The sequence below is a fragment of the Notamacropus eugenii genome, chromosome 2, assembly GCF_028372415.1.
Source record: "Notamacropus eugenii isolate mMacEug1 chromosome 2, mMacEug1.pri_v2, whole genome shotgun sequence".
NCBI lineage: Eukaryota > Metazoa > Chordata > Mammalia > Diprotodontia > Macropodidae > Notamacropus > Notamacropus eugenii.
In genome coordinates, this window is record NC_092873.1 from 223,211,972 (window position 1) to 223,234,836 (window position 22,865).

At 34.3% G+C, this 22,865-nt stretch overlaps 1 protein-coding gene across 4 annotated transcripts in view; it reads left to right on the forward strand.

The window, feature by feature from the left end:
- PEX7 (peroxisomal biogenesis factor 7) overlaps window positions 1–22,865 on the forward strand; it is an 84,075-nt gene that overhangs the window by 4,319 nt on the left and 56,891 nt on the right. For 2 of the 4 annotated variants that reach the window (XM_072637684.1, XM_072637686.1), the window contains exons 4-6: window positions 11,356–11,433; window positions 12,351–12,459; window positions 19,547–19,600. In XM_072637684.1, coding sequence (XP_072493785.1) covers window positions 11,356–11,433; window positions 12,351–12,459; window positions 19,547–19,600 — 241 coding nt within the window. The remainder of the gene's footprint in view (window positions 1–11,355; window positions 11,434–12,350; window positions 12,460–19,546; window positions 19,601–22,865) is intronic. The other 2 variants (XM_072637685.1, XM_072637687.1) reach the window with 1 other exon arrangement.

The window sequence follows — 22,865 nt, forward strand, 5'->3', positions numbered from 1 at the left end:
TTAGTGTCCCAGTTTTCCCATATCCCCTCCAGTGTTTATCGTTTTCCTTTTCTGTCATATTAAATTTTCATTTTGCCACAATCATTTCTAGAAAAGATGCTGAGAGGCAAAGAGCCCCCTGTGCTTTATTCCCTGTCACCGTCAGGAGAAATTTGTATTTCTAAGGCAGAATTTCTAATCCTTATAATTCAGAGACTGACAAATGAGCCATTCACTATGTTTAAAAAGTAAAATGGTAGGTGACATACAGAAATTCAGAAGAAGTGTACTGCTTCTACATACACATGCCCATTTGGCATGGTTTGTAAATTTGAATATCCCAATGAGCAACACAAATTGTCCTGTTATTTTTTTTCCATTGTCTTTATGGATCTTGATGTTTTTTGAGCATCATGTAATGAGTTTCTTTAGGAGTTTAATAAGTAAAGATCTTATGGGCTTTCTCCACATTGCTCCTAAAAAATTTTTTTTTCTCTGCCCTTATTAGCTTCAGGATTTTGAAATCAAAAATCAGTTGTCATTTTTTAGAACACTAGATATAACTGAGCTGTGTAGCAATATTCATTCCTAAATTTCTCATTTATGTTTCAAAATTACAGTTTCAAAATAGAACTTAACAAATTCTTTGTTGTCATAGTCATAAATGCTGAGACTTATCAACTCACAAACCACTTCTCAGAATATTGAGTTTTAAAGAATTTGACTGTCACTGCTGAAATCCTTTTAAAAGCATTTTATTGCTATCTTTTGTTCTTATATACAATGCAGTAAACATTTATCAAGTGCTTACTGTTTGTCAGGCACTGTGCTGTCACCTTCATTTCCAAATATATCCTTTTCCCCTCTCCAGAGAGCCTTCCTGTGTAGCAATGAATGAAAAAAGTATTAGAGAACAAAAGTAGTTCAACAAAACCAACCAACCTATCAGTAGGGTCTGACAACACATGTAGAATTCCATAGCCACAGTCCTCCACCTTGGCAAAGAAGGGAGAGAGAGATATTTTCTTAGCTCTTCTCCAGGGCCAACCTTCTTATTCAGTATATTTCTGTAACATTCAATGTCTTTTTTTCCTTCAGTTTGCATTTTTGTAGTTATTCCGTATAATTTTCCTGGTTGTGCTTACAAAAGAGGGTTTTTTTTTTTGAATTAAATAAGTAAAGAAATGAATTCTTCTGCCTCTCCAAAATTAGACAAATGATTTTAAATTTGTAATCAAAGATGTAGTTTGAATAAAATATATTACTCTCTTAGCTAAGAAATTCTGAATGACTAAAATATTGCTTCCTTAAATATTTATTCCTTGCTTATTTCTTTTGATTTTGATAGAAGTTGGTTATGATAAAAGTTGATAGGTCTATATTGGACAGGCAAAAGTAATTTAGAAAGAAGAAATGACAACTAGTTAAATAGTAATACTAATTTAATCTTTTTAGAAATGCCTTGATAAGTCTTAAACATAACAAATTTGTGCATCTCAAGGTTTTTTGCATCTTTTTATGAAGAAATTATTACAGTTGATACATATTAGCCATATAGACTAGACTTTTGATTTCACTGATTAGTGAATTCTTGGATGAGGAAATTCTAGTTGCCTGAGGCATTAAGAAGTTGTGACTTGCCCAGAGTCACACTGCTATGTGTAATTTAACTATTATTATTCTGGTTTGTGATATTGTAATAATTGTTATTTAAATAAGTTTAGGATATGGAATACTATCTTTTAGGTAAAAATAGGTCATAGCTTTGAGTCAGTTTAATAATTTATCTTCTAGAATCCATGTTCAATAGGACATCATGGTTGTGAAAATGAAAATAGCATTAGAGTCATAGATCCAGCAGTAACAGGGACCTCAGAGGCTATGAGCTCCATTTTACAGAAGAGGAATCAAGAGGCTGAAGGAAGAGGAAGTAATTTGGCCAAGCTTATATACTTAGTAAATGTCAGAATTGGCATTGAACTTAGGTTCTCTTGATTTCAGATCATAGACAATCTAGAGAACTGATACTAAAATTGATTTCTCACCTTTTGGTAGAGAGGTAGGGGACAGAGAAGTTTTCTGTATACTGTAGGCTCTCAAACATAATGGCTATAATTGGATAAAAAGATTTTACTTAATCATCCCCAATCTCCTAGGCCCACTCACCCCCACCACCCTGTTGAGGTCTGAAAGGTTCTGGGGAACCCCAAAATACCAACACGCTGGGTCCTGCTCGAATGAATTTAACACAAGCCTTCTTAAAACCAAAGAAAGACAAAGTTTATTAAAGATTCGCCATATTAGGTTATCTCTTAAGGAGCCTACGCATGTGTAATACTTGTATTAACAAGCTGGCCAGATACAATCTCAGTTAGGCAGAGTCAGAGCTGGATTGAATTTGAGCACCCTTATGGAAGGAGATGGAACTTAAATATAGAAAAAGACTGAGCGAAGAATCCAGGTGTTGCCAAGTAGTCTGGGGTCTCAGGGATGATCTTGATAGATCAAACCCAGGGAAGATCCTAATGAGAGTGGCTGGTAATAGGATCAAAGGGAGGAATATCAAAAGAATGCTAAGTAGTCTGGACCATAGGATTTTGCTAAGATAGGGAGTATCTGGGCTGGGAGAAATGGAAGGGGAATCCAGGGAACCCTCCAGACTTTTCAGGGCCCTTCAGACAAATGGGACAAAAGCCCTTCCTATCCAAGGAAGAAAGGTCTTGGCTTGGACTTATATCTCATCAACCCCAGTACGTAAGATTTCTTTTGGAAAGGAGGGAAGAATTGGAAGTGAAATGGCAGTGATGTAAAAAGTAAAGCCTCCATGTTTTCAGTAGGATATTGAAACCTCCGTTATGTGTGGCCTTCTTGAGAACAGAGACTGTATTGATTTTCTAATTGTATGCCCAGCTCTTAGTACCGTGTGTTGCTCATGGCAGCACTGCCTAATAAATTCTTTTCCATCCATGTAAGAGATATGAACCACTGATGAGCCTGAGAGGCTGAGCCACTGCAACCTCTACTTTCTTTACAGAGGGGAGCTTCTGCCCTGGCCTCATGCAAGTAGCGCAGACCTGGTTTTGTCCTGGGACAGCTGTTCTGCACACGGGCTCCATCTCCCATCTCTGATTTTATTTTTTAATTGTAATTTTTTTCTTGATTCAGCTGAAGCACATGTACCTAGCTCAGCACTAAAGCACTTAGCTCTTAGAGATGACAAGGCAATTCCCTCATTGGCCACTGAGCATAAGGATGATTCAATGGATATTTCAAAAGATCTGACCCCACCCTTGGTGCTCTCTTCCCTTCCAGTTTTGGATCCTGTTGGGGCTGTTTCAGTTCTTCCCAAGAGGAGTAAGGGAGGGGCAGTTTACCCTATCTCCCACCCTGAAATTGAGGTTGGAGATTATGCCCAAGGTCAAATGGCTAGTACAAATACCAGGTCTTTTGATTCTTAGTACAGTGCTCTTTCCGCAATATCATGCCTCTGATTTAATTTGAGATGACTATTACTGTAATGTTCATAGTGGCAAACTCCATCTTTTCTGGCTAAGCATTGTATTTTTAATGACTTTGATGTGTTTTTTACATATACTTTAAAGAAGTTGAATTGAGGGAGGTCAGAATGAGAAAGACCAGTATTCAAATTTAATCTGACACAAACTGACTTTGTAACTATTAGCAAATCACTTAGTGCCCCAGGCTATTTTATGTGAATTGTTTCTACAATTCATATTGTTGTCATGTGGATCAGTGAAAAGAATTTCCACAGGGGCAATTTCTAGCATAGACAAAATTATAAACTCAGATTTTTAAAAAGATGCAATTTTATCTGTATGCTGCTCTTTAAAAAAAAAAAACATCCATAATAGTTATGTTGTGAAAAAATATAGACAAGAAAAAAACCCTCAAGAAAAATAAAGTTAAAAAATTATACCTCAGTCTGTATTTAGATGCCGTCAGTTCTTTCTCTGGAGAAGGATAGCGTTTTTCATCATAAGTCCTTTGGAGTTGTCTTAGATCATTGTATTGCTAAGGATAGCTTAAGTCATTCATAACTGATCATTTTAAAATAATGCTGTTACTTTGTACACTGTACATTTCACTTTGCATCAGCTCATGCAAGCCTTTCCAGGTTTTTCTGAGAGCATCCTGCTCATTATATAATGCTTTTCTTAATGAACTTCTTATATTAACCAAAATTATTATGTACCCAGTATTGGTATTGTGTGCCAAGCATTGTGATATATACTGTAAATGATTCTTCAGTTGATTGCAGACAAAAAACCCTGTGTATTACTCAAAAGTAAAGTTGTAGTTAAATTAATGCCAATTGAAGTAAAATCTAAGAAGACTGAAATAAGTTTTATTTCAGTTATCTTTTCCAATGTATTTTGCTAATTTCAGTAAATATTTTAATATTCATATATATTGCCTCTTGAATATTTTTTGTTCATTTAGTCATAGCTTAGATAAGCATCCCTTTTCTCCGATTTTATATAACATATAATATAATTTATAGAATTGTGTGATTTGAACTCAAATCTAACAGATTTTTTAGCTGCAGTGAGCTATGCTGATCAGATCAGCATTGATATGGCGAGCCCCTGGGATTGGGGCCTGCCAGGTTTCATCCCAAGGGTCAAGCTGGCCTACATTGGAAATAGATTGGATCATTTCCTTGAAGATCAGAGTGGTTTCAGGCCCAAAAGTAGTGTCTGCAGTTTTAGCCTGGGCTATGTAGCGAGACCTGGTCTCAAAAACAACAACAAAAATAAAACCTCTGTACTCATTTGGAACAACTCTATATTTCTTTATACTAAAATTCCTTTTCTTTTTGTACTAAGCTTATCTCTTTTAGAACTCTTATTTTTTAAACTTTTAATTTTTCTTAATGACAAATTCTACTTAGGGCTTATCTATGCTTAATCTCATTAGTCATCAGAATTTCTTTAATTTCTGATTTGTTATTGTTTAGTTAAACTTGACAAACCAGAACCAGGTGTTGGAGAGAATTTTCCTGCTTTGCATGCTGTTAGATTTTAGTAGTAGAATGATGAGTGGAGGGGAAATAAAAAAAATATAAAATTCTTTTCATTTGAATTAACTCAGAATGCTTTTCACAAAGTGTGACTTGGGCTTATATGTGAGTTGAACATACTCTTACAATCTAGTAGCCTAGGTTTGTGTAGTGAAGCTGGCTTTTCTTGCTGTTCCTTGTATATCTCCTGTTACTACGCTTTTGTACTATGTTTCTCTCTCTCTGTATTCTCTTTTGTCACTTTTGCCTTTTAGCATCCCTGGCTTTCTTCAAGATAAAGCTCAACTATACTATTCTGCAAAAAGCCTCTCTCAGTCCCATATTTTCCCGTATTCCTTGTCCCCACCTGCTAGAGATTTCCCTCTCTTCAATTTACTCTGTATAAAATAAGCTGTTTACATGTTATCTACTATGTTGTAATGTAGAGACTGTTTTTGCCTTTCTTTATTTCCCTCTTGCTTAGCACAGTGCCAGGCAGGTAGTAAACACATAATGTTAGCCAACTGAATTCTCTGGAGTTTGAATTTTCCACCTTAGGTTGAGGACTAGTCTTGGGGGTAGTTTCCAAGGAAAAGGTACTAAATTAAGGATGTCTGAGTCTTTAGCTGAGACTTGAGGGAAGCCAAGAGAAGTGAGAGAGCCCTAGGGAGACAACCAGTGGTAATTAGTAGCCTATTTTGTCTTCTTTGCCTCTAATTCTTTCCAACCTTCCTTTACACTGCTGTCTGTCTAATCATGCTAATCTAATTATAGCACCTACCTCTTAGGGTTGTTCTAAGGATCAAATAAGAACATGAGTGCTTGATGTGGAGGGAGCTTTTTCCAGTATGGGGAAAATACAGCCTCTACATTGTTGTGCTAGACTTCTGGTTACTAAAAAGAGATGACAGAAACAACTCCGTGTTCTGCTTCTTGCTGAAATTCACAAGCTGAAGTTGAGACAATCCTAAAAGTTTTAGGAGAATAGTAAAGAGGACTCTTTACTTTCTCCTTTATTAAATTGTGTATATATTTAGGCTTTATTTTTCACGGTCTAGCCTCTGTATGTAGAAAATTGAGAAGTATGTTTGTAATTTATTTAAGCTAAGATCTAGTTAGATGATTTACATTTGGTTTTTGATTATTCTTTACCACCCAAAGAAACATACTAGTTAAGAAATTAATATGTTTAACCAGTTCTAAAATTTCATCACGGATGAAGACACTACTTATGATAATTTCTTAGTAAATTAAAGAGTTTGAATTCTTAGCTGTTTGTACAAAATATTTATACAAAATGTGAGTCAGTTTTTTCATGTAATTGTTACTTTTTCGTAGGAAATTTAAAAAGAAAATCTAATTTGATAATCAAAATTTAAGACTTCAAAAATCCTTAATATTATACCATATCTAATTTTCTAGCATTATAGTTTTGTGTATGAATATGTATTCAGAACATTTTGTGGTTTGTAGATTTTCTTTTGCTTTTAAATTGTGTTATTTAGTATAAAACTGTGTGCTAAGGTGCTATTTTCAAATCTCAGGGTGATAAAGGGGAGGAAAAAGAAGAAACATTTATATTGCACCTAAAATGTGTGGGGCCCTGTGCTAAGAGCGTTTACAAGTAGTATCTAATTTGTTCATCACAACAACCCTGGGAGATAGGTGCTATTATTATCCCTATTTTACAGATGAAGAAACTGAGACAAACAGAAGTTAAGTGATTTGCTCAGGATAACTTGGAGAATGTCTGAGGTCATATTTGAACTCAGGTCTTTTTGAATCCAGGCCTAGTATTCTATCCATCATACTACCACTTGCCTTGTAACACTCTACAAGAACCTCTACTTTTTTCTGTCTACAGAACAAAGTCTCAAAGAAAAAAGACATTACAAATTTAAACATAAAGACTGATACTATTAGCAAATTAGGAGAGCAAGGAATAGTTTACCTGTCAGATTTGTGGAGAAGGGAAGAATTTATGACCAAACAAGAGATAGAGAACATTATGAAATGCAAAATGAATATTTTTGATCACATCAGATTGAAAACTTTTTGCACAAAGTCAATGCAGCCAAGATCAGAAGGGAAACAGAAAGCTGGGAAACAATTTTTACAGCCATTGTCTCTGATAAAGGCCTCATTTCTAAAATATGTAGAGAACTGAGTCAAATTTATAAGAATATAAGTCATTCCAAAATTGGTATATGGTCAAAGTTATATGAACAGGCAGTTTTCAGATGAGAAAGAATTAAGGATGTCTATAGTCATATGAGAAAATGCTCTAAATCACTTTTGTTTAGAGAAATGCAAATTAAAACAACTTTCAGATACCATATTGTACCTATCAGATTGGCTAACATGACAAAACAGGAAAATGATACATGTTGGAGAAGATGTGGGAAAATTGGAACACTAATGCATTGTTGGTGGAACTGTGAATTGACCCAACCATTCTGGAGAGCAATTTAGAACTATGCCCAAAGGGCTATAAAATTGAGCGTACCATTTGACCCAGCAACACCGCTTTTAGGTCTGTATACCAAAGAGATCATAAAAAATGGGAAAAGGACCTACATATACAAAAATATTTATAGCAGCTCCTTTTGTGGTGGCCACGAAGTGGAAAATAACTGGGGAACGGCTGAACAAATTGTTGTATATGAATGTAGTGCATGTAATACTATTGTGCTATAAGAAAGGATGAGCAGGCAGACTTCAGGAAAACCTGGAAAGACTTATATGAACTGATGTTGAATGAAGTGAGCAGAACAGGAGAACATTTTACAAAGTAACAGCCACAGTGTGTGATGACTGACTGTGATAGACTTAGTGCTTCTCAGCAATGCAAGGATCTAAGACAACTCCTAAAGTCTCATAGTGGAAAATGCTGTTCACCTCCAGAGAAAGAACTTTGGAGTTTGAATGCAGATGGAAGCAGACTATTTGCTCTCTTTTTTGTTGTTTGTTTCTTCTTGTGGTTCCTCCCATTGGTTCTGATTCTTTTTTCCTACATGGCTATTGTGAAAACGACCAACAAAAAAAGAAAAAGAAAAGAGACATCAGTTAGTATCTCTTTCAAGTAGTTACAGAAAATAAGTTTCCAATGAATTCATATCTTCTGAAATGGTTTTAAGTAGTGAGAAGAGGGGTGTATTGTTCACATGCAAAAGTAAATCATTGAACAGTAATTGGTGTTGTTTTATGAGAGCTCTCTAGAACTATAGCTTGTAAGCACAAATTTTATTATCAAAGCTAATTACCAAAGAGTTCAATTTGAATCTTTTTAAGGTTTGCCCATTTCAATTAAGGTCCATTAAATTAAAACACTTTCTAGAGATTTTTTAATTCCAGATACCAAACACAATGGTGAGACATGAATCATCAGTTTATTTATGTTTGGAAAAGATTTTGAAAATAAATCCTAAGTATTTTTATTAGCTTTTTTCAATTATTTTATTTCATAAAAATCAGATTGCATTAAAGTGTGAAAAACATCTTTAGTTTCTAATGACCTCATTCACCTGAAGCCTATTTTCTGATAAACCATTAGTATACTAGTAATTCTTATCTGAAATCTCCAAATTCATTGAATTACATTTGAGATTGGCACAGTTATTGAAAACTATTTAAAGCATTTGAGAGAAAACTTTGAAACATCAAGGTCAGAAATGAATTTACCTTTTGTGTGTGTATAATGTATGTGTGTGTGTGTGTGTGTGTATGTAGTAGTATACGTGTTTATACATATAAATATATGTGTATTTTTTTGTAGTATGTGTATTCATACATATGAATATGACATATGTGTATGTATTTTTTTGTGTGTGATTTCATTGGTATAGGAAATTTCCAATAATTGGTATAGGAAAATTCCAGTAATTTCCTGGGCAAGCTACAAAACCCCTATGAACTTCACTTTCCTCATCTATAAAATGAGGGAATTTGACCTGATGTCTTTCAAATGCTCTTTCTGCTCGAAGTCTCTAGTCTTTTGTTTATTGATGCCAGGGCCAAGGTCATCTTTCATCTTTCCATGCAGATGACCAACCTAGCCCAAAGGAAGCTATTCTTTCTTTGAACTCCTATAGTACTTCTTGTTTGTATCATTTGTTTAGCCCTTAAGGTGTATTGCCTTTTATTGTTAATTATCTTTTCACATTTATGTCTTGATTAATAGATAAAGATAGGGACTGTCTAATCCTTTTTCATCTCTCATACCACTTAGTAAAGTCCTAGGATTCTAGATGTAGAACTGGAAGGAACATCATAGAAGTCATCTAGTTCAAACCCTTCATTTTGTAGAGGAGGAAACTTTGACTCAGTGAGATTAAACTGACTTTCCCAAGGTCACGCATGTAGGAAGACCAGGATTTGAACCCAGGTTTTCTACCTCCAAAATAGGTATTTTTTTTTCAGTGTACATGCTTCCTCCTTCTCATTTGTTTTTCATTGTAAGTCATTATTTTATTTGCCTTATATTTGGGGAAACCAACACAGTACTTCCCTATAGTTCCTGAAGTTACTATTCTTGACACTAAACATTAACAGTGCTAAAAATAGTTTTTCTCTTTATTTTTGCAAACTCATCACCAGAAGATTTGCCACAGTCCAGCTTAGGAAGACATCTATTCTGATTCAACAGTCTGCATCAGTGAGCATATACCTTGCAAATAGCAGGCACTCAAATAATGATTGATTTGATGGTCATTTGTTCCTTTCCTTGTTTTTCAATAAAGATCCTTTTATCCTACCAGTACAGCTGTCTTGTCTCAATTCTGGTCTGTGTCTCCAGTGCTCATCTTTTTTGTTGCTTGACAGACAAAACTATTTTTTAAAAATTATAATATGCACTAACTTTAGTAGAGTTCAAAAAGAAGACTGCAACAGTATGGTTTTTTTCTGCCATACTTCTTTGCTATGATCCACTGGAATCACATTGTAATTTTTAAGGAGAAGACAAACTGTTTAATCAGCCTGGAACTGTATGAACCATGACAATATACAATTTTAAAGATTTTTTTCTGCCATTTCTTAGTACTTCACCTGCCCCACTAAAAAGCTCTTTTGTACTAGTGAGTACAGTTAAAGAAGTGAAACCAACATATTGATTATATCTGACAGCATATGTATCAGGGAGATGATTTTCTTTGGAAGTTATCTTGCAGCTATATGTTAGGTCATTTCAATACTTAAAGGTTCTGTGTTTTTGTCAGATTTTTACCAGTGCAAACTATAGCCCTTCTTTGACGTATTTAATGGTCTTTGAAAGTGACTAGAACTGAAAAATTCATCAACCTGCAACCAGATACTGATCACCAGTTTTCTGAATTTAGCTAGACTGGTTCTCAGTGAACAGATATTCATTATCATGGCATACTCATCTTGTTGCTCTTGTTTAAAACTTTTGAGAACCCTGCCTCGCTCCCTATCACAATGAGGTATCAAGGTGGGACTTGAAAGAAAGCACTTACCTTCAAAACGAATAAAACATCTTTTTGTTCCTATCTTGTAAGTGTATTAAGATTAATTTTGTCTAGTGTTTAAGTATCTTAGACATAGATGTTTTACATACAGCAGGTAGTTTTTATATTTATTGTAACCAGAACTTTAGCAGTATGTATCTTCTTAGTAATAGAAATCTTACTGGCATATGAAATCCAAAAAGTGACCTGCTAGGTAATTATACTTACTTGCATCATTATTAAATTCAATAAATATGCCTAGGTGATATTTGCATAAATATATATTTATATAGATATTTAAACATTTTGTCAAATTCGACATATAGTATTGATCTCTACAATCCATAGTAGAAAATGAGATTTCCAGTGATTTTCTCATGTTAACTGGCCAGGGAACTAAAAGCAGTAAGAAATAGATGAGAAAAGCAGTTCAGGATAACTAAACTGTTTACTATGAGATTGGAAAGCTCATACCCATTCCTATAAGTATCCTCTAAGAAAGGCCAGATATGGATATTAATTTAATTTTAATACCATCTGATAAACATTGACCAAGCATGCTTTTTGAAATGACTAACTTTCTAATCTGCCTTGACATTTCTTTGGGGTGCTGCAAACACTGATATATTGGTAGTGTAAAAAAGTATAATTGTTTTTCAGTGAAGGAGATTTTAGAATATGCTGTAGAAATATTTTAGAGTAGATTTTCATTTTCCATGATGGTTTAGGTACAATAAATTGACTATAGGACTTTCTGTTTCTTAGATTCTAATGTACATTTTCTAAGATAGCCCTCTTTTTTATCCTAAAAAAATAAGGCTTGGTTCCAGTAATTTAATACCATTAAGATATTCATATGATGGTATATTGAAACTTTTAAAATATTTTTAGGTTTATAGTGTTGACTGGAGCCAAACCAGAAGTGAGCAGCTCGTGGTGTCTGGCTCATGGGATCAAACAGCCAAAGTGGTAAGTTAAAGCATTCAGGACGAACACATCATATCTCTCAAAAGTCATCCCTTTTAACAGAGAGTAAAAGAAAAAAGAGAAACCAGTTTAGCAGAACTAGTCACATCAACAAAGTGTGACAGAATATGTGGTGTTCTAAACCCATAATCCCCTGACTCTGCAAGGATGAAGGTGTACTTTGTCCCCACTTCTGGCTGGATTAGTTCTGTGGGGTTTGATATCATCATAATAGTAGTAGTAGTAGTAGTATCAGTAGTAGTTGTTTTTATTTGTATAAGTTGTGTGTGTGTGTGTGTGTGTGTGTGTGTGTGTATAAGAAGTAGTATTTACTTTTACAATAGTTTAAGGTTTGCAAAGTTCTTTACCAATATTATCATTTGATCCTTGCAGAAATCCTGGAAAATATTATAATTATTATTATTATTATCCTGATTTTACAGATGAGGAAACTGAGAGGCAGAGACTAAGTGACTTACTTCCCTAGGATCATGTAGCTAGCAAATTGCTGAAGTCAAATTTTAATTCAAGCCTAGTGCTCTATTCACTGTGCCACCTAACTGCCTCATCCTCCAATATTCCATCGTTAGTCTGTTCAAACTAGATATTGCTTTTTGGGTTCTCTGTACTTGGGCAAGTCATGTAGCTACTACCTATCTCAGTTTCCTCATCTGTAAAATCAGGGTAATAGGACCTCCCTCCCAGGATTGTCACGGGGGTGCAGTAAGGTAATTCTTGGGTGCTTTGCAGATCTTTAAGTACTACATAAATGCTTTGGGAAGGGGGCACAGAATTAACTTTGTCTGTCTTAGGAATTTTTAACATTTTGAATTTAAATGTGTGTGTATAATTACGTACACTTTATGAAATTCTTTGTCCAAATATGTCATTCTGATAATAGTTTATTCATTTATTTGTAGTGGGATCCAGCTGTTGGAAAGTCACTATGTACTCTCAGAGGCCATGAAGGTGTCATTTATAGCACAATCTGGTCACCCCACATCCCTGGTTGTTTTGCTTCAACCTCAGGTAAGTACACTGATACTTGTTCGGAAGTCATCACAGTGGTGGATGGCTTGCCCTGTGTTCTCCAGCAGATGGCATTCTGTATCTTACCATCAGGTAGAAAACAGATGAATAAAGGCTTGTGATTATTCTGTTCTGGTCTTTATATTGTTGATTCTTTTCTAACACTGCTGGCAGTTACTGTTCCCTTAGGCTTACTTCTCTCTTGACAACCTTGCTCACCACTGATAGTAAGCGTGACAGTCTGACCTCATCCCTGCATGTGGTACTGCTTTCTTTATTCTTTGGGTTACTATGGTCTTTTACCTTGTCTCTTTTGCTCTTGCTTGTGATCATGGTGTCTTATTTCAATGCTTGGTGTGAAGCAACTATTTAAATAGATATGGGCAAGACTTTTAGTTGATTAAAAAAAAAATCTGTTTCTATACATGTGCCTAAATTGTGTATTATTTTAAGAAGAAATTATAATTGGACTTGAAAACAGTGCTAGTGTGGTAACCTGGAATATGGCATAGAGTTTAAATCATTAGAGGTAAGGATGTTGGATATTTTCACTTTTCATTCTTAGTTAGGAAAATGTAAATATTCAAAATGGCATTTTGATTTTAATTATTTTACATGTATATGAAAGTGTAATATATAAAATTATTTATGTTTGGTTAAAGCAAAAATTTTAAAGGAGGATTCAACACAGTTCTTTTCTAGATCTACCATTGATTAGTACACTTTAAAGTTTATAAGACACTTTTCTCACAGCAGCCCTGTGAAATAGTTATTGCAAATATTGTCATAATCTATTTCATAAAAAAAGAAACTGAGTTTCAGAAAGGTTAAGCATCTTGCCCAGGGTTAGCTGCCAGGTGGCAGAGAGTAATTCCAACTTTGACCTTCAGGATTCCAAGTTCTGTTTTCTTTCTTCTAGGCTAAATGTGCCTAAACCAGTGTCAGTCATTGGCCAGGTAAATAACAACTTTTTACAGATCCCCTAACTTTTACTTCTTAAAACTTTTGAACACCTGCTCCCTTCTTCTTGTGTCCTACTACTTTTCCTTCTCATTTCACAGTCCAGTTGCTGTGTTGAGGCTGTAGATATTTTACTGCTCTCCATGTCTTTTGGATTGAGAAATAGTGGCCTAAACGATTTATTGAATTGCAGGATTTGGAACGTAAAGGTACCTTAGGGGTGGTAATGGTAAGAGGTAGAGTGTAATTGTTCAGCTACATTATTTTGCAGATGTTATTTTTAGAGGGATACTTCCCTAGATAATAAAAACCTTCTAACTGAGCACTTTTACATATATTATCTAATTTTTTTTTGAAATACATTAAATAGATTGGTTATTATTCCTGTTTTACAGGTATAGGAATGAAAGTAATAAATGTATAAAGAATGAATGATTTAGCCATCCAGACAAAGGTAGGGTTACACTAAAACTCAGATCTCAGATCTCCTCAGCTCTGTTCACCAGATCATGCTACTTTATTAGACATATAATGAAGATAAAACTTATATTTATACAATGTATTCTAAATAAGAAGTGTTATTCGATTTGCTTATTTTAAGTTGATGAAGGTAATAGTTTCTACTGTAATGTTCATCTTTATTGATGTTAGGGCAGCAACGCTTTTGTATTCCATTTTGAAAGCTTTAATTTAAAATGTTTAAATGGTCATATGCAATCATAATAGCTAAGCTCATTATCTCCTTGTAGCACTTTTAAAAAACCTTTAATTCTAAGCTATCGCAAATGAGCCTCAGTTGTGAATCTGAAATATTTTTAAGTTATTTCAGAGTAATCTTTTTCTATCCATCATTCTTACTTTGGGTATCAAATCTTATCTAAGATTTTCTCATCTAATTAGTGCCTGATTAGTACTTCCCCCTCCTTTTATCTAATGTCAACAACTATACTTAAGCAGTAGGTAGAATAAAAGCTATCATATTATTAACTCAGTATTGAATTAATTAGGGTAGTGAGGGCCTCGGTGCTCTTGGTTGTAGGATCACTTTGGCCTATCAGTCACTTTTGCTTGCCTTTATTTTTGTTGTTGCATAGAATCTCTTCTACTTCATTATTTTATTTTTTTTTCTTCTGTGACAAAAGTAATAAATGGTCCTTGATTTCTAGATGCAAGTAGAAGACATTCAGACATGGAGAACTGCATGTGAATTATAGACAAACAAGATATTGAGGTTTAATTAATTCTTCTTCTTAAAATTCATTATCATTGACTGATTTTGTAAAACGTCTTAACTATTATAGTAGTTGTTAACAATTATTAACTTATTTTAAGAAATGTCTTCTCATTATGGAAATGAGCAATATTGCTTTATTAATAGGATAAATTGCTTATAGTGTGTGTCATCTTGCTTTATTGCTTTTGGGACCATTGATTAATTGTCAATCATTATACAAAGATAGAAAACAGTGAAATCGTTCCTGTCTTCAATAACTTTTATTCTGTTAGGGGATTCAGTGTGTGACCATTTAAGCATATGAAAAATAAATACAGTGACATTCTGTGGGAGGAGGCACTCATAGCTGGAGGGGTCAGGAAAGGGGCCCCTTGAGAAAATGATGTTTGACTTGAATTCTGAAAGAAACTAGGAATTCTGAGAGGCAGAGGTGAGGAGGTGGAGGAGCAGAATTCTAGGAATGGAAGGCAGCCTATGCAAAGGCATAAAATAAGAGATGAAATTCATGTGTGAGAAATAGCAAAGCCAGTGTGTGTGGCTGGACCACAGAGTGCATGAAGGAGAGTAGCACAGTATAATAAGACTGGAAAGGTAGTTTAGGGCCAGATTGTGAAGAGTTGTAAATGTCAGATGGAGAAATATGTTTGATCTGAAAGGGAGTCATTGGATTTTATGGAATAGCAAGGGAATGATATGGTCAGATCAATGCTTCAGGAATGTTAATAAAAGTTGCATTTTGCTTCTTATACTGGACACAATTTTATTATTATTTTCAAATTCAAAAACTACATTAATTATAGGTCCTTTGTACATACCCTCCTCCACCCCTAACATTAAGTCTTTTAGGCATTCACCCAATAATACATTTCTTGCTGTCACCTTTTGCTTTCTTTTCACTTCCGTAACATAACACTAAACTAGGCAATAGGGTCATAATATTTAGAGCCTGAAGTGACCTTGTGAGTTACAATTATGCTAGTATTATTTCATGCAATTTTGAAATGAATTAACCTTCTGCTCATATGTATCAATAGGTTTCACATTATTTAGTCATTTTATTTTAATATTAAATGTTAATGAACAGTTTGGGCATTATGTTCAGGAATTCTTACATATATTAATTAATGTATGTTTCTGGGAGGTCCACAGTTTAAGTCTGTATCAAAACATTACTTGGTTGGTTCTTTTTTTCCACAGGGGCATGTTTATCTTCAGTACCTAGTGAAATGTCCCAGTAATACCAGCAGGGGAGTATTAATAATTCTTAGTAATCTGGAATAGTTTGATATTTAAATGATTTTATTAATATAGAACTGGCCTTTAGCTCTAAAGCCTCTAAATCAAATGAGTGATTTTAGGGTCCCACAATGAATTCTTGTCTTTCCATAGAGCCATCATAAAGATTATATTAAATGTGTTTCCATTTAGGGTTGTTGTTGTGTTCGTCCTTTGTTGCCAAAGAAGACTACCATGCCATCAGAGAAATGATGACATGACTTGCACTTGACTTTGTTTTGAGTGAGGGAGGACTGTGCAGGTCACCAGCCTCACTTCTCCTCCAGAGCCATCTGAATCCAGTGACCAGATATTCATCAGGATGACTAGAGATGACCCAGGATGCACTGGGAGACCTTGGGCCCTTTAGGCCATGGTCTTTGCAGGTACTCACTTAGGGTGAGGTAATGCCCATTCCTTGAATAGGCCTGTTTAAGAAGTAGCCAGGGCATGGCCCCTTTAATGAGACCAAGAAAAAGAAAGACATTAGGCTAGGTGGGAAATAGCAACAGTTACTATTGATAATCACTCCAAAGCCAGGAGGGTCCAGAAGAGTCCTTAGGCAGGGACCCATTGGAGTCCCAGTTTCAGAGTGCTTTTAAGGTTTTGGGAGAGGACAGGACAGGAAACGAAAGGAGCCAGTAAAACCCAAATCAACTGGGCATCTTTTGGCCATCCAAATTTACCTTCCTTTGGAGAGGAGAAGGAAGGGGAGGGGGAGGCAGACAGGAGAGAAAGAGTTGAGTTATCCAGCTAGCTGGGTCGAGTGGGGTAATGCCCATTCATTGAATAGGCCTGTTTAAGAAGTAGCCAGGGCATGGCCCCTTTAATGAGGCAAAAAAAAGAAAGACATCAGGCTAGAAGGGAAACAGCAACAGTTACTATTGATCATCACTCTTATTAAAACAGGATTGAATCATCAGAGAGCAACTTTTCGCAATTTTCATAACTAAATAGATTTAAGGGCTTAGTTTTGTGTTTGGAAATACAATTCTCTGCCTCAGTTTCCTCATTTGTAAAGTGAAAGATTTGGATTAGAAGAAATCCAAGGGCCTTACTAGCTTTAAATCTGTGATCTTGTGAACTAACTTAGACATTGTGGAGAAATAAATACAGTTTCTTTGCCTTAGCTATGTGATATTGTTCTTAGATTACAACTGTGTTTTATAAGTAAAAATAGTGATTTCTTCATTTGTGTCCATATATCCAGATTGCTATTTTAGTAGTGACTGAGTTTTAAATAATTTAGCAAAAAATTATAAGCTAATGGCACAATGGTTATTTAAATACCAGACCAGAATCATATGTATTAAAAACTCTTTATTTGAGTTGAGTCATATGCACCTTGTCTTTTCCCATGTATCTTTTGTATAGCATGGTATATGTAACGTTGACATTGGATTTATAAAATAGAACTTTTAGCGTTACTAAAGAACAAAAGCTTAGCAGAATTTAATGACTCGTATGTTGGGAGTTTCCAGTATGTCAAAATTAGCTTTTTAAATCACCTGTACAGTATAAATAGCACTTAAGAACACCATCCTTTTTGTGAACAGAATTCTTTGGTGTTAAATAATAATAGAAAAGTTTCCTTATGACATTACTCTGATGAGACCTATTTATTATGAAAACACTCTCTTTAATACTCTAAAACTAAAGAGAAAAGACTGATGACATTCAGGAATTGGTTCTACAAATAATTGATTCTGTTCTTTTTTTCTTTTTGTTGTTTTCATTTGAATCTGAGTTGGAGTGGGGCAAAAATTGTGTCACTGGCCATATGTTTTTTAAAAGATTAATTAGAAAGTTTGTTCATGAGTTATTACCTTGAAGTAATGACATTCATCATGGTAGTTAACAAGCTTTTCTTCTTTAACATTATGGCTAAGTAATGCTCTCTCTCCCTTAGCCACTGTCCTTTTCTGTTCCTTCTTTTTGTAGTTCCTTTACTGAAATATCCTATGTCCTTTATAATGTTTGAAGGTGAAGAGGAAAGGAATGAGAATGACTATTAAAGGGTGGTGTGCTTATTGGGAGTTTTGTTGTATGTAAACTATATTGATGCTTAACTTGATAACATTCAGATGATTTAGGAAGAATTTTTCTTAAACTTTGACATCTTGAGAATAGAATATTACCCAGCCACCTTCTTTCTTCTTTCTGCTATTTCCACTCTCCTGAGCAAAAATAAAATGCTTTTTCACTGAGGAAGAGCACACTATTTTACTAGTTAGGAAAATGAAACATATTTGGTAATTTTAGAAAATCATATTGCCAAATTACATAATTTTGCTATTTTTTTCCATTAAGTGTTTAAGAAATGTGACCTTCAGAAGACCTGTTGCCCAGGGGAGGCATGGTGGAATGGCAGATAGATCACTGGCCCTGGTGTCAGGAGGACCTGAGTTCAAATCCAGCCTCAGACATTTATTAGCTGTGTGACCCTGGCCAAGTCACTTGTAACCCCAATTGCCTAAAGGGACAAGAAAAAAAGAAGTCCTGTTACACATTAGTGAGACTGACAGATGTTTCACTATATTGTATATGGGAAAATGGAAGACTGCTCCACAGAGTTTGTTTTTGCTTGATTTTGTTTTTACTGATCTGTTTTGATTGCAAGCACTGAGAAAGTAAGGCTTGGGTTTGTGTGTTATTTTGTATATTTTTTATCCCGAAGCATTGTTTGATCTAACGTTTATAACGACTTTAATAGTCCTTTAATCTCATCTATATGAGTTGTTCTTCCAGTAGTGCAAATCTCAGTACCAGAATACTTCATTCAATTTAATTCTTGTCTGTTAACTTTCTGAAAATCTCCATGGGGGAAAAAGCAACATGCTAGTACAGGCCTTCCTGTGGTTCTTTATGTGTATATTTATATATATATATATATATATATAGAGAGAGAGAGAGAGAGAGAGAGAGAGAGAGAGAGAGAGAGAGAGAGAGAGAGATAAAGATCTATATATGTGTGTATATCTATGTATACATACGTATATACACTTGCATACATACATACACATATGTGTATTTGTTCCCCCCCAAAATATTGTACAACAAATAAAACAAAATCCCAACTTCCATAAACACATAAAATAGCACAAAACTTAATTGTGAATTATTGTACATATATTCTGATATTTGCTCATTGACAAAAGAAACAAATACTAGATGCAGTATTAACTTAACCAAGGTAGCATCAGCTACCATTATATTTACAGTTAGTTGCTCCTGTTTAATGTCTTCCTTCTCATAGTTGAAATAAATATAGTTATTATTCACTGATTGATTTCTTTTCAGTATATGTCACTTTATATGAAACTTCCCATGTATATTTGTTATTCTTTGTGGTACAATAATATTCCATTATACCCATTACTACAGAGTGTATTCATTCCTCAATTAGTAAGTATATCGTTTACAAGTGTTGTAACAAATAGTGCTACGTTGAATGTTTTGGTATAGATTAGCCACAAACTTCCTTATAGTATAAACCTAAAAATAGGGTTGGTGAGTCAAACAGCATGAACATTTGAGAATTTTTATAGTATAATTTCGTTTTTTTTTGTTGTTCAGACCTATGATTGCCCTGTGTGAAAATAGCCTTTGTTCATGCAGATCAGCAACTTAAATGCAACCTGCCTATGATCATACAGCTACTAAGTGTCAGAGGTAAGATTTGAATTGAGGTCTTTCTGCACTGGGACCCAGAGGTCTTGATTAGTGAGTCCACTATTTCAGGCTGATTAATCCAGCCATACTTTAATTTACCTCCTGTCATCTTTTTAGTAATTGCATTGCTTCCCACATCAGAGACTAGGCCCTGGCAAACTTAACTTTTTCAGTTTCATATGACTCACTCTTGTTCCTCTGAAGCTGTGAAATTGGTGGGCACATTATAATGGGCCAGATGTTATAGCCATGCTTGACGTTATTCCTCTGACATCTTCTATCCAGCTTCCCTGCTATTGTGTGTACAATATACCCTTTTAGTTGTTCCTCTCTTTCTCAGTTTTGGAACCATAATCACATCATCACTTTATTCACTACCATCCCTGTAACTTCTCCAACCAAAATATCCCTCCTTAGCCATCACTTCCCTAGTTGTGTTGTCTTCTCTTATTAGAAGTAAGCTCCTTAAGGACAAAGACTGTCTTCACTTTTGTATTTGTGTCTTCAGCTTAGTGCAATTCTTGGCACGTAGTAAGTGCTTAATGAATCTTTTCATTCTCTACTGATTCCAAGTGAAGCCTCTGTCTACTATGTCATGTTACCTCTCGTTATTCCATACTACTTAAAAAAAAAAAATCAATCCATAATCTAACCAGCAGTGAATTAGTATGCTTGTTTTTCCACATCTCCTCTAACACTGAATTTTGTCTTTCTGTTTTGATGGTTAAAAAAGGAAACTTGGAATTATTTTAATCCTTATTTTCCCAATTATTTGTGTTTTTGTACACTTTTCCAATAGTGATAATTTGTGTTATTTGAAGAATTGCCCCTTTATATTCTTTGACACCCATTTATTTGAAAATGACTCATTCATATAAATTTTTGTCAGTTTCCTATAGATTTTAGATATCAAAATGTTTTCATAGATGCTTAGTGTAATGGTGTTTTCCTCCAGTCTATTACTTCCAATTCTAGATGCATTGCTTTTATTTGTACTAAAATCTTTTAACTTATGTTCTAAATTTTTGATTTTTTGATTATATAAAAATTTGCTTTTTATTATTTGTTGTCATAGCTTAAGAGTTTTCTAGTTATCTATTGTTGTGAATTTTCCTCTAAAATTTTTAATTTAATTTTTTTCTTTTCCTCCTCCACTGAAAAATAAAAGTAAAACCCTTGCCACAAATACAGAATAAAACAAATTCTTACATTGGCTGTGTCCAAAAAATATTTTCCTCAGCCTCCATTTTGATTCTGTCACCTTTCTGTCAGGAGGTAGATAGCATGTTTCATCATAAGTTCTCTGGAACCTATCAGATAAGAGTTTTTAAACCTTTCAAAGTTTTATGTCTTTACAGTGTTGTTAATGTGTACATTTTTGTCTTGATTCTGTTCACTTCACTAAGCATTAGTTCATAAAAGTCTTCCTAGGTTTCTCTGAAAATATCACCTTTATCAATTTTTTGCAGCACTGTGGCTCTTTGTTACCACAAAAAGAACTGCTTCAAATAATTGTGTGTGTGTATGTGTGTGTGTGTGTTTGTGTCTTCCTTTTTCTCTTTCTTTAATTTCGTTGAGGTATAGTCCTTGTAGTGGTATCACTGACAGGTATTCCTCATTCATTGACTTTTGGGACATTGTTACCTGTCACTTTCCAGTTTGGCTGTAACCAGTTCAAAGCCCCACCAAGCAGTGCATTGAGGTGACTGTCTTCCTATTGAGCCTCTACTATTTATCATTTTCTCTTTTTGTCAACTTTTTCAATCTGTTGGGTGTGAAATGTAACTTCAGAGTTGCTTTATTTGCATTCTTTTAATTAGTGATTTAGATTATTTTATTCATGTGGCTATTCATAGCTGGAGCAGAATTTATTATGCTTCAGCTGAAGCAAAGAAAGCAGGGTAGCAATCATGATCTTAGAAACCCAAAAGCAAAACCAGATCTCATTAAAAGAAATAAGGAGGGAAACTATCTCTTGCTGAAAGGTACCATAGACAATGAAGTCATATCAACTCTAAACATGTATGCACCAAATGATATAGCATTTAAATTTTTGAAAGATGTGGCACCTACACAAAAATTGACCATGTATTAGGACATGAAAACCTCTCAGTCCAAAGCAGAAAAGCAGATATAGTAAATACATTCTTTGCAGATCATAATGCAATAAAAATTACATTCAATAATGGACAATGAAAAGAGAGACAAAATTTAATTGGAAACTAAATAATCATAAAAAATAAGTGGATCAAAGAATGAATCATAGAGACAATTGATAATTTCATTAAATAAAATGATAACAATGAGACAACATACCAAAATTTATGAGATACCACCAAAGTGGTACTTAGGGGAATTTTTTGTATCTCTAATTGCTTGCATCAGTAGAATAGAGAAAAAGATTAGTGAATTGGACATGCAACTAAAAAACTAGAAAAAAGAAACAAATTTAAAATCCCCAATTAAATACCAAATTGGAAATCCTGAAAATCAAAGGAGAGGTTAATAAAATTGAAAGTAAGAAAACCATTGAGCTAATAAAACTTGAAGCTGGTTTTGTGAAAAACAAAACAAAACAATACAATATATAAACCACAGGTTAATTTGATTTAAAAAAGGAAAAAGGGGAACCAAATTACTGGTATCAAAAATGAAAGGAGTGAATTCAACACCAATGAAGAGGAAAGTAAAGAAAATTGTTAGGAACTATTTTGCCCAATTATATGCCAATAAATTTGACAACCTAAATGAAATGAATCAATATCTACAAAAACATAAATTCCCCAGATTAACAGAAGAAGAAATAAATAGCCCAATCTTAGAAAAAGAAATTGAACAGTCCATTATTGAACTTCCTAACAAATAATCCCCAGGATCAGATGTATTCACAAGCAAATTCTACCAAACATTTAAAGAACAATTAATCCCAATACTGTATAAACTATTTGGAAAAATAGGCAAAGAAGGAGTCCTATCACAATTCTTCTACGACCCAAATATGATGTTGATACCTAACAGAGGAAGGTCCAAAGTAGAAAAAGAAAATTATAGACCAATTTTCCTAATGAATATTGATGCAAAATTTTTAAGTAAAATACTAGCAAAGAGATGACCACAATATATCATGAGGATCATATGTTGTGACCAGGTGGGATTTATCCCAGGAATGCAGGGCTGGTTCAGGATCAGGAAAACTATCAGCATAATTGACCATATCAGTAACAAAACCAACAAAAATCATATGATTATCTCAACAGATGCAAAA